Consider the following 12,794-nt stretch of genomic DNA (forward strand, 5'->3'; position numbering starts at 1 on the left):
TGAGAGCTGACACTTCGAGTTATTGAACTACCACATGGCTTACTCTATTCTAATTGATCAAGACTGTGCGGCCAGTTTTACGTAATTTTAAATTCTGTTCAAAAGTTCCAAAGAAAGCCATGGATTTGTTGGCAAGTTCAACACAGAACAGCCTGGTCCTTAAACTTGGTATGAAAAGTGCCAGGACTGTTTGTGCCAAGTGCCACCTTATTCTTTAACCCGATCTTGTGGTAATTTGTGCTTTCTGGGGCACCTTATCTTCTTCCTTCTCTCCTGCCTTTTGTTTAAAATCCTTGTGTACTGTCCTCATTAATCCCATCTATTTCCCCTGTCTTGTAAAGTGTCTTGGATGTTTTCTACTTAAATGTGAGTTGTATTGTGCTGTGGCTGTACCTGACCTGTTGGATCTCAAACTTTGGAGATCTGGCTTTTGCTTGTAGTTTTTATTTTAATTTTTATTGAGTCTTTGTGCCATCCATTATTTGCTCCCTTGTGTAAGAATGTAGTGTTGCAAGATACTTTCCTATGCTAACAATTACTAAGACTTGTCCTGAGTGAATAACTTGAAGAGGTTCAGTGCTACTCGATTACCATATCTAGATATTTCTGCATCTAATAATATTGAATAACTTTTCTATCACATAAGGGATTGGCTTGAAAACTTGAGTGTAGGTAAGAGAAAACAAAAGACATTTATTTTGACAAGTCTCTTTAATTTTTTTTAAATCTCTTTTTTTAATTATGTGAATTCAACAGCAATTTTAATTCTATGTTAAATGGTACTTCAGTAGCATCAAGTGCATATGCTAACTTTACAATAGAAACAGTGACTGAGTTAATGCAACTATGTGGGTGGTCTGCCTAAGTCAGATTGATCGGTCATGTTTGGCAGGTGTAAATAAGAAAGGGATGCATATAATGAAAGAATAGGTGCTTTTAAAACTTAAACTGACATTGGCTACACATGCATAAACTGGTTGGCTTATCTTGTTCAGGCAGCAGCAAAGACTCATTTTTTCATAGTTCTCATGACCTGAAGAAATATTTGCTGGCTCCACTTTCCTCAGTGTCTGCAGAGAACGTAGCTGGTTGGAAATGTAAACTGGAAAGAGAGGGCCACTCTCCTGAAACCAGCACAATAAATGGAGAAGCACCTATTGAGAAAGAGATAAACGCACATGCATACACAGTGAGATTGTGAAAAACGAGAGAAACATATGGGATGAAAGTCAAACCCCTGAAAAGCACTAGCACTGGATTGAAAGCGAGACCAAGGGGCACAGACCCCTTAGTATCATTATACTACTGCTACTACCAATCTTTGCTCCAGTTGCACTGTAATAGGGTAAACCGGGTTGTTAATCCCTCCCACAGTCTGGTGGTTTTCCCGATGCAGCCAGAGCCAGCAATAACACTTCAACAACAACTTGCATTTACGTAGTGCTTTTAACATAGTAAAATATACAAAGGCACTTTGCGGGAGTGTTTTTATACAACTTTTGATACTGAACCAGAAAAGGAGCTATTCCGACAGGTGACCGAAAGCTTTGTCAGAGAGATAGTTTAAGGAGTGTCTTAAAAAGAGGTGGAGCGGTTTAGGGAGGGAATTACCGGAATACAAAGTTATCAGAGGGTTGAACTGCTGGAGGAGGTTACAAAGATAAGGAGCAAGGCCATGGAGGGATTCGAACATGAGGATGAGAATTATAAAACTGAGACATTGCTGAAGTGAGAGCCCGTGTAGGTCGACAAGAACAGGGGTGATGTGTTAGTGAGGCTTGGTGTAAGTTATATGAATGGCAGAATTTTGGATGTGTTCATGTTTATGGAGGGTGGAGGAGGGGAAGCTGGCCAAAGAAGCATTGGAATAGTCAAGGCTGGAGGTAACAAAGCATGGATGAGGATTTCAGCAGTAGATGGATTGAGGCATGGGCAGAGACGAACAATATTATCGAGGTGGAAGTAGGCGATCTTTGTAATGGAGAGGGTATTGAATCTGTTGTTGCCATATAAGTGACAAAGGGCCTATATCGATAAGGGAAGTTGCAGTGGCCAGAAATGAAAATAACAGTTGCAACTTTCAAAGAACGGAATGAGTACAAGCTTGAAAGAAAAACAGGTGAGAGTTTGAGACCTACAAAAGCACAAAAGTGTAAAGAAGGAAGCAAGAAACACTTCCAGCGAGACTAAAAGGTAGACACACCTTCTTGCACAGGGTGAATTTGGGAAAGGAGTACACACAGCATGAGAGAAGTGGCAGTGTAAATGAGAGTTGTAGAGACAGCCTATACTCTCAATTGGTGCTGGTGCAGCTTGCTTTTAGTCTTATACAGAATGCCCTTATCTGTATGCATGTGGCATTTCGATTCACAGTTTTAATTGTAATGATATACAGCTGTGACTCAACTATCTGAACAAATTTGTGGGTGGCATGTTTTATTGGATTATGAAGGCTTGTAGATAAAGGGGCCCAATTTCTATAGACTGAAATTCAGATGTGTTGTGTAAAATTACATTGCATCTTGAAAGCTTCTGGATTAGCAAGATGGGGGAGGGGTTAAGGCCAAACCTTTTAGGACAATGAAAGAGGTTTGAAGTTGGGACAAGAATCAAGATATCTTTGAAGCACTGCATACACAAGCATAAAGGAATCATTGGATTTATACGTTAATTTTTCCTATAAATAAACTGCAGAGTTTTTTATGCAGTCTCAACAACGATCAGTTATCATACCCATTGGAAAATATGATGCTGCAACATTTTCCATTTATGGATGCATTAGGCATTCAGTTAATATAATATGGTTTAGTTTTAGTAAAATTTATGCCTTAAAATGGCCTTGGCTTAACAAATTGTTTTTACATAGCTAAAGTAGATCCAGTGGTGTCTGATAACCTGAGATATTAATGTCATTTGTGCTTTGTTCCAGCTCCTTCACTAACAGAAATCTAATGTTCTCTTTCCATTTCCCCCATAATAGCACTTGTTTTGTTTGTCTCATAAATGTATTCATAGTGAATTTCGAAGTAAGTGTTATATAAGTTACTCTTCTAAGTAAAAAGTAGCCCAATTAGTGTGTGAACTTATCAAAAGGGCTAGTACTTTAAGGGTTAAGTTCCAAGAAAGGAAATTAACATTCTAACCCATTGATGACTTGACCACGCTTGTGCTGCAGAGGGACAAAAAAAAACAGGGTCACAACATAAGAGACTAAAAATATCTTGCATTTTGAAAATTTTATTTGCTTATGCAGAGGCACAATCAGAAATGAGTATAGTTTTCCTTGAGCTGCTGCTTGATAGAGATCCTGTCTTTTTTAAAACACAAACATCACAGAGAAAATGCAGTCTTCAAAAGGCTGTTCTCTTGTTTAATTTGGTGACATTTTCTTCGTTTTCTTGCTGCTTTATAAGAGATAATTTTGCTGTGCTTCATCCAAAGATCTATTTGCTTGCAGATCAGGGCCAGAATTTTACATCAGGACGGAGGCCCCGCCCACCAGCAAAAAGTGAGGGCGAGCCCACCTCCGCCGGGCCTAGAAGGCAGGCCGTGATTTTACGTGGTCCAGGCCCTTAATTGGCCTCAGGCGGGGCTTCCGCCCCTCTGAGGCAGGAGGTCCCGCCTCCAAGAGCTGCCAGCCAATCAGTGAGCCGGCAGCTTCAGTCCCAGCAGCACCACCAGGAGTGGTAGTCACTGCTGGGCCTGCACCCAGCAAGAGGAGCAACAATAGAGGCCCTGGAATTGAGCTAAATTTTGGGGCCTCGCTGGGAACAATCGGCTGGGCCCTGGCGAAGCAAGGGGGATGGGTCAGTTGATGGGGGGTGGAGGTGGGAAATGTGCTCCAGCAGAGATGGCTTGTGCTGTGGGTGGGTTCCCCTCCAGCCCGCAAGGAGGTCGTCCAGTTTTATGGGCGGCCTCCTGAGGTGCTGAGCTGCCCATTCATCACTGGTAATATACCAGCAGCGGTCAGAGGAGGCCCTTGAGTGGCATTTAATTGGCCACTTAAGGGCTTTAATTGGCCTGGGGCAGGTGGGCTGTCGGTCACCTCCCCCTGGTTGCGCGTAAAATTGCACCGGGGGCAATTGCCTCCCACGCAATTTTACGACCTCCCCCCCCCCCCACTTCCACCTCCAGCCTGCTTCCACGGGGAGGCATAAAATTCCAACTTTCTTTGATTTCTTATTTAAAATCCTGAATATTGTTTTTAAGTCAGCTTCAAAGGAAAGTAAACGAATCCCTCGTAACTGATAGCTCTGCAGTGCTGTTTGCTGATAGTTGTTGGGAGTTTTTTAAGTGCTATATATCTAGTACCTATTCTCATCATCACCTTCTATTCCTCTCCAACAACTTTTTGAACAGTCCTACTGCTCAAACCATGGCACCTCCTGCTTTTTCCTAGCCTTTTCATGGGTGTCTTCTGGTACCAGTAAACAGCATTGTTCTTAGGCGCTGACCGACATAAACACAGCTGCCTCCCAGCTCTCATGAGTATAGAGGACAGAAATATATGCTGAAGAGTTGAATTCCCTTCGGGGTTTATTGGGGGAGGGGCGGGAAGGAGAAGGGAGGTGGGAAATACAACAATGCCTTTCCCTTTCCCCAGTAAACCTACTTGCATTACATCCTGATGCCTTGGGGGTTTGAGTTGATCGCAGTTGTGAGATTGAATGACAAGGTTTGTTTACATTTCAGCAGAATCTCTGACAAGCGCCCAACACTATGCCAAGGACGCGCATAAGGTGGGATCTTTATCCTACCTCAGCCCTATAATCAAAGACACTCATCAGAATCTCTATACAAAGCTGCAGATTAGCAATTTTTTTTATAGATTTGTTTCAAAACCTCCTTCAACTGTATTGGTATGTGTGTGGGCTTTTAGTAATACTATCACCGCAATACAGTTATTTTTCTATTCCCTCTCCTCTGTCTCTTGTGCACATATGCAATCTTTATTCCCTTTGTGAGAAATGTTCTCCATCATATCTGCCTGCAATTCAGACCTAGGTTTGTCCGATGTAATGATCAGATAGATGAGCATACGGAGTCCACATCTGGAACTCCGAAGCTGACAGTGGAAGTCTTCCTCCACCCCACTTTCAGTCAACCTTCTGTTGTCTTTTGCATTCACATACTGAACTCACCACCATGTGCACCATGTGTACATATAGTCTCACCAGGGAAACAAAGCTGAATTTAAAGATAACTCATGATACTACTGCTGCTTCTTCAAAAACATAACATTTCGCTTGATTAAAAAAAAGATAAACGAGCTTGTCCTTTATGCTGTTGACCAATTATACACGGGTGTGCTAATACCAAGGCAAATGCACCTGACAGCTGGATGTTTTTTTTTAACTTTTTCCCTGACAGGCATTTTGGTCTGATATTAGGCAGGTACACTCACTCCACACAGCTTCTGTAGCTACCATCGTCTCTGAAGATTCTGGTAGCCAGAAATGCTCAAGCTTTGAAACCCTTGACCCAAATCTCCCAAGAGTCCCACCAACATTTTTTTTGAACCTATGTTGTTGACAGACAGTGCACGGAGGTTCAAGTGAGTTTTTTTTAAAGAGGCAAGTCTTAGAGACTCTCTGGGATCCTCCCAGCCCTCTCCCTAATTCTTTCCATTACAATATCAAAGAGTTTAAACTTTAAAATGAAGACTGGTTTAGCAGGCACATGTCACCATGGCTGATGGACTATCTTCTTGGTATAGGACAAAATTGCACTTATCCATTTCCTGTCAATTCAAGAATCATAGCAAAACAATTATAGTGAATGCAGATATCAGATTTTTTTTAAAGTATACTCCTTCTCCACCAATGAAAATATTGTCACATCTTATCTTATTTCATGGTATAATTAACTCACCCCATGGCTACAGATGGTGTTAACATTTTTATACAACTTGAACACCTAACAGGTCCAGGCCTGCCAAATTTGTCACTCATGTATGATAAAGATATTTCCACTGTTATTAACATCAAATCATGCTCGCACCTATGAGGGTATCCTTTTATTATCGCAGTTTTTGGGGAAATCATTCACCCTGACTAAGGTCAGGACCTCAACAAATAGTAAAATCATTGGCGTAGTTGAGTGTTTTACCACACTTAAAGAGTGTCAGAGGCACAGATAAAGAACTAGAGTGAGAAACAGACACACAGATGCAAAATAAAAGTGAAGTAAAGATTCTTGAATGTTCAAAGGGTTTGCCAGATGGAGTTTACTGGCTTAAAAATGCCTTTGTCACAGCCGTAACAGATTGAGCAGACTATTGCTTTTTGAAAGACAGTATATCCTTCTCTGTTGGACCACACAGGGTATCATTCAACATACTAAAAATAAAAATTAAACTTGCACACAGTGCCTTTTAATACACCCCAGGCATTCCCAGATCTTAATTGTGGGCTTCTTCCAGTGATGTTAAATTACTGCTTTGAAGTGTTCTATTTAAACCACTAAATTAAATGGTAGCAGCAACTGAATTGTTCTGAAAAGTTTTGTTTAAGTCACTTTATTTTACTTATTTTTGCATTTCAGGACAAATCTTGGTGCTCATCAGGGTGAGGATGTCAATATTGGAAAATGGAACTTTTCCAGTTTTGTCATTTCATTTCAGTACCAAGCATCTGCAGGGTGGCTGTAACACAGGCTAGGCTCAGGATAAAGTTCTCCCTATGCCATCCCAATAATGTTTGACAGGCAATTAACCATAATGCAGTGGTGTGTCTATCGATCAATCTATAATATATTAATGTCTTGTGTAGTGTGCACACATTTTGTATGTGTCGCACTTACTTTCTGTAACACTTTCCCTTCTCATTTTCCCCCCCCTCCCCCCCCCCCCACACCCCATAAATAGCATATCCTCTAACTCATGATGAGCAATGCCAGGCAAGATTTACTAGTGTGAGTTTCTGTATATATTTATTTTCCTATAACTGGTGCAAGCAGTAACACATCTGTTGGGTTTAATCATTTAAAAATTGGCCGGTTTTCTAATGGGTGAGCAATCCATTCTGCCAGATTACTGCCCAGATGGTGAAGAGGCAAATCTGCTCCACAGAGATCCATTGGTGCTATCTGAGCTCCCAACATGTGGTGCAACTGCCTGAACAATGCTGTTATATCTGTTAATTTACATAAACTGACTCTGAATTTGGCAGCAATCACACTCTGGAGGCCCCATCATGGATAGAAGCTTTGGTAAATATAAATTTGACAACTGTGGGTTAAAGAGCACTCATCTGAGGATGGGTCAGTTGAACTGCAGATCTACCACATCATTTTATCCTCAACCATGTGCAAGGAGGAACTCTTCATGGATTCAGATTAAAAGCATTTCTCACTAGTGTTATAGTCGCTGCACACCAGCCCTTTTGATTTCTCATCTGCTGTTGACTTCCTCACCCAGGGTTACAGGCTGCATTTGATGAAGACTGGCGGACAGGCAAAATCACCAGGGAGAGCTACCGCAATGGCTCAGAAGATGGAGTCCTTGCCTATAAATTGCTCATACAAACTGGAAACAAGAAAGAGCCCTTCAACTATAATCAGGTGAGCCAGATAAGCAAATTTGTTTTGGAGATTGTCAGGAAAAGCACTGTAGTCCTTTTATTGGTCTCTGTGTGCTGGGTTTAAATGGAGCGAGAATTACCTTCACTGTTAGTGACAGCTTCATTCTGACAGTCTATCAAATTTTATGATCTGAATGGCACAGTTGATCTGCGCACACAGTCTAAGGCCTAGGTTTGAATCCAGTCTTGATTCATTAGATGGAAATTCCTTTTCTCCGACATCCCTAATTTGGCATTCAGGAGCCTCATTCAGATTACAAGGATATCCAACGTAAGAAATGTCACACTGGTGCCTGAAAACCTTCTAAGACTGAGGTCAGGGTATATACTTGAAGCAGAGTAGAGGGATCCTTACTCCTAATCTAGCTTGTGTTGTACCTGACTTGATGATGATATTGGGTGATGTGTTTCGCAGTCACTGTGAGCTCCTGGAACTTGTTTTAGTCGCCCTCGGGGGTTGGAGAGGAATTTTCCAGATTCTTTCCCCTTGAGTTGGCCTAGGGTTTTTTCTCTGGCCTTTTCCCTATATTAGAGGAGATTACGTGGCTCCTGGTGAGTGTAGGGACCATGGGGATCATGAGTGGTGGACAGACTTGATGGATTATCTGCTCTTTTCCTGTCCATCATACTTGTGCGTTTATATGATGCAAAAAGCAGGAAAATATTCCATTCTCCACCACAAATATTCTTCATTCTGCTGAATACAAACTCTGCCGCATCATGAGAGTAAACTACTCAGAAATAAAACCAGAATTAAAGACTGTCTAGTTCCAGACTGTAGAAGGTTAAATCGTCAATGTTTGTGAACACAGATTCACTGTCCATTTATATCAAGGTCTCTGGGGCTGGCTGGTACTCATGAATGCTCGTGCACCATTTTGTCCATGTCTTACATAAGGGTAAAAAGGTGCTGTAACAGTTTCCTCATCTTCTTTATTGTAGTTGACTTCAAGACAGTTGGTAGATGAGGATGGAATCATCAATCCTGACGCCTTTTACATCTATCTCACGGTGTGGGTCAGCAATGATCCTCTGGGTTATGCAGCATCTCAGGCTAACTTCAACCCTCATCCACCTGAATGGATTCACGACAAATATGACACAACGGGAGAGAATTTGAGAAGTAGGTGTTGTGAAGTGTGCCAGAGTCTGTGTGTAACTGAGCAAAATGCCTGTCTTGAGGAGAACTCTAGAATATAACCTAGAGGATAGGCTGCTAAAGCTTACCTGTAAACCTCTACCACTCTTGAGTGTGAAAGCAAAATTCGTCAATATAGTGAATACAAGCTCAGTTTGGTTTTCCATCCCCAGCTGCAGTTTTGCTTGCCCTTGACGGCAGTAGCCATTTTGAAAGTAATTAACCTATGATTTTTATTTAATGATGCCACCTACAAAGAAATTTCTTGCTTCATGCATGCACTTATTCACATAGTCACTTTTCATAAGTCCAGCATTGTTATCAGTATCACTGCGGGATGGAGTGACCCACGGTCCATATAAAAACACAGCCAATTTGGCCACTACTCAGCAACCAAATTACTAGAACAAAGCATGTTAATGTATTGATGCACTGCATCCTAGTGTGATAAGGTACATATGCTTTCCTGCATTTCCTGTTATAGTAAAACTTAGTCTAGAGGAGGAGGAGGTAATTGAAGATGGGCTATGGGAGTATGAGCTCGCTACGGCTGTTCTGAATACTGTTTTTTAACAGCAGGACTCAGGTTGGCACTGATACAGAGGTTTAAAATTAGGCTGACTACAAGCCATCTTAGTCAGGAGATGGTGCAGGGTGGCACTAAGAGACCAGAGTGCATCTGGAGTCTGGCAACGATAACGAGATTCCATGTAAACTGACTGTTTTAACAGTCATCTACTCATGCCCTCTAAGTGCTGATGGGCTTCTCAATTGTTACAATGCTGCTGAGCTTCTTTGCCTAATTAGCAGCAAAACACCTGTTCTGAGCAGTCACAGCCAGCAGCTAACAGCCACATGACCCATTTGCAGAGGTCAGCTGGACATACACTGACCATACCAAATGGTCATATCCTGTCTACAGCACATGGATTTTCCATATGGCAGTCATATCAAATCTAATCCCTGTCAACAAATCTATTTTGCAGCAGCCTTGTCCCACCTGCTGCAATCAATGCAATCGCTGCTATACCGATTAATGTAAGATAAGGATGAACCATGTCAGTGCTCTCTGAAACTGTGGTACATAGAATTCTGGTGATGTTGAATCAATGACATTTCCTGTACAGTACTATAATAGATAAAGGATATTCCATTAACCTGTAACAGTCGGTGGGAAAAAAAACCACTGCAGTATGGGTCACATTGTATAGTTTCACTATATTTCACAGATGTTACCATCTATCGTGTTTAATTTTTCACTTCAATTAACTTTTTCTGTCTCTCCCTCTTTCACGCTATTGCCAGTTCCTGCTGCTGAGCTTATCGAGTTTGCCCAGTTCCCTTTCTACCTGACTGGTCTACAGCAAACCTCAGATTTCATTGAAGCCATCGAGAGCATCAGAGCAATATGTGAGGAATTCACTAAGATGGGGGTGCTCAACTATCCCAACGGTTACCCTTTCCTGTTCTGGGAACAGTACATCGGCCTGAGGCACTGGTTTCTGCTCTCCGTCAGCATTGTGTTAGCCTGCACATTCCTGGTGTGCGCCCTTCTGCTGCTCAACCCTTGGACAGCTGGCATAATTGTAAGTGTCTCTCACAATTAATAGTTTGATGGTCAGACAGGAGGGGGCAGGAGTGTTGCACAGTCTTCCAATATTATTTCTTCCAAGGTGTGTAGATGTTGTTCCAAGATATATGTACTTTGTTCAAATACTGGACCTCCTAAAGAGCTACATCAAAAATACTCCTACCACAAATGTAGTGCTTAGGTGGTTCAGGGTCAGACCATGGCCCTTTTCATTTGTTTCTTGTATATTTTCAGTGATGTTTTCTCTTCCCCATGCTAAGCATTACCCCAGTGGAGAGGTTAGCCAAACAACCATCTTCTAGATCTGCGGCACAGTGGCGCAGTGGTTAGCACCGCAGCTTCACAGCTCCAGCGACCCGGGTTCAATTCTGGGTACTGCCTGTGTGGAGTTTGCAAGTTCTCCCTGTGTCTGCGTGGGTTTCCTCTGGGTGCTCTGGTTTCCTCCCACATGCCAAAGACTTGCAGGTTGATAGGTAAATTGGCCATTAGCAATTGCCCCTAGTATAGGTAGGTGGTAGGGAAATATAGGGACAGGTGGGGATGTGGTAGGAATATGGAATTAGTGCAGGATTAGTATAAATGGGTGGTTGATGGTCGGCACAGACTTGGTGGGCCAAAGGGCCTGTTTCAGTGCTGTATCTCTAAACTAAGCTAAAGATCTCTTCCAGTGTTTCTTTATTACTTGCCACTTTTGTTTGTTTGTTCAGCAGTTTTGCCATAGGAACTATGAGTCACATGTAAAAGAAAGTTACAAAATTATATGTCCAGCAAAAAAATTAATCGTCGTATCATAAAATAGTACAACACAGAAGTATTCAATGTAGAGCAAAGTATAGCCAATATTACCAGTGCTACATAACTCACAAGAGCAACCAGCAAGAATGAGTAATGGTGGGTTCTTGTGTGTGAGAGAGAACATGTGGAACTCACCATCACTAGCAGGATAGTCTTTCTCATCTATTCGTGAATGGCACACTAGTGATCGTCTGAGTTTAAAGCTAAAACCAAGTCCTGGAACTCTGTATGATGAGATTTATTATTAAATGTCGTTATTTTGCACATGCAAACTGATGAATTTGATGTAAATATGTTTGCTATATTGATCCTGCGATTGGTGAAATATCCAGTTGTGACTAATACCTCTTTCCCCATCACCTTTAAGTAAATCATTTCCTTTTCATATGTTCAGGGTACTAAAAGTCTTTGAAATTCAGAGATTGCCCTTGATTTTCTGTAATGCAGAATACAGTACAAAAATAAAATGAAGACTGACGACCTTGATATAAATAAGGAGCTTTTTTCACAGACAGATATACACATACAGCTTTGATGGAGCCTTTCCAATACTGTTCCTGGGAGGAACCATGATGACACTGGCCATTGTGTCCCTTGAAATGACATTTGGAAAGCTAGATGGCAGTCGAGTCATTGTAATATTTGTTCATCAAGCGCATTGCTTATTGTTACGAGACCAAGCAATGCTTTAAAAATGAGTAGGAAGTTGACAATGCAATTGCCAGAGAAAATACTGCATGATGCCTTCATTTTTATAACTTTACCAGTCTCTGAAGAATTACTGACAGTTGCCAATAAGTTAAATTGTAGGGGATATTGTTTGAGGCTGATGGAGTACAGTGGGAAGTAATCTTTTAAGAAAACAGTGATAAAATAGTCAGTGCTCAAGGGACCCCCACATCCCTGTCTGTTTGAATTTGGGGAAAGAATTGTCCTTGGCTTGACCTTCATGTGCTAAATCAATCCATCAGCAGCTGACGGGCTATGGCAGTTGAGTGGCTGGGAAGGATTTCACAGTAAGAGGGGGAGGCCTGTTGGCCAGGAGGGGTCACCGCAAGGCATGTTTCCAAGGCCCAGTTAATAATACCATGAAAAGAAAACCCAGCTTCAAGAGGAAACTGCTGAAAACTGATTCTTTTGGAAAGGAACCTGTGTTTGTACTTTATATTGAGAAATGTAGAATGAATAACATGTTGCAAAGCCAAAAGTGTCTCAGCTCTGGCTCAGTGGTAGTACTCTTGCCTCTGAGTGAGAAGGTTGTGGGTTCAAGTTCCATGCCAGAGACTTAAGTACAAAATCTAGGCTGACACTCCAGTACAGTGCTGAGGGAGGTGCTGTCTTTTGGAAGAGATGTTAACCTGATGCCCATCTGCCCTCTCAGCTGGATGTAAAAGATCCCATTGCACTATTTGAAGAGCAGGTGATTTATCCCTGGTGTGTTGGCCAATATTTATTTATCCCTCAACCAACATCATTAAAAAGAAAAGATTTTCAGGTCATTTTCTCATTGCATTTTGTGGGACTTTGCTGTGTGCAAATTGGCTGCTGCATTTTCCACATTACTACAATTTGAATACATTTCAAAAGTACTTCATTGGCTGTAAAACCCATTGAGAAGTCCTAAAGTTGTGAACGGTGCTATATAAATGCAAATCTTTCTTTAGTATGTAACAATAACAGCAACTACATT

The 12,794-nt window shown here is 41.6% G+C and overlaps 1 protein-coding gene across 2 annotated transcripts in view; it reads left to right on the top strand.

Moving 5' to 3' along the window:
* Positions 1-12,794, top strand: part of ptch2 (patched 2) — a 120,570-nt gene that overhangs the window by 84,330 nt on the left and 23,446 nt on the right. For both annotated transcript variants that reach the window (XM_068036983.1, XM_068036984.1), the window contains exons 16-18: positions 7,418-7,560; positions 8,523-8,703; positions 10,024-10,304. In XM_068036983.1, coding sequence (XP_067893084.1) covers positions 7,418-7,560; positions 8,523-8,703; positions 10,024-10,304 — 605 coding nt within the window. The remainder of the gene's footprint in view (positions 1-7,417; positions 7,561-8,522; positions 8,704-10,023; positions 10,305-12,794) is intronic.

This window comes from Heterodontus francisci, chromosome 8 (genome assembly GCF_036365525.1).
Source record: "Heterodontus francisci isolate sHetFra1 chromosome 8, sHetFra1.hap1, whole genome shotgun sequence".
NCBI lineage: Eukaryota > Metazoa > Chordata > Chondrichthyes > Heterodontiformes > Heterodontidae > Heterodontus > Heterodontus francisci.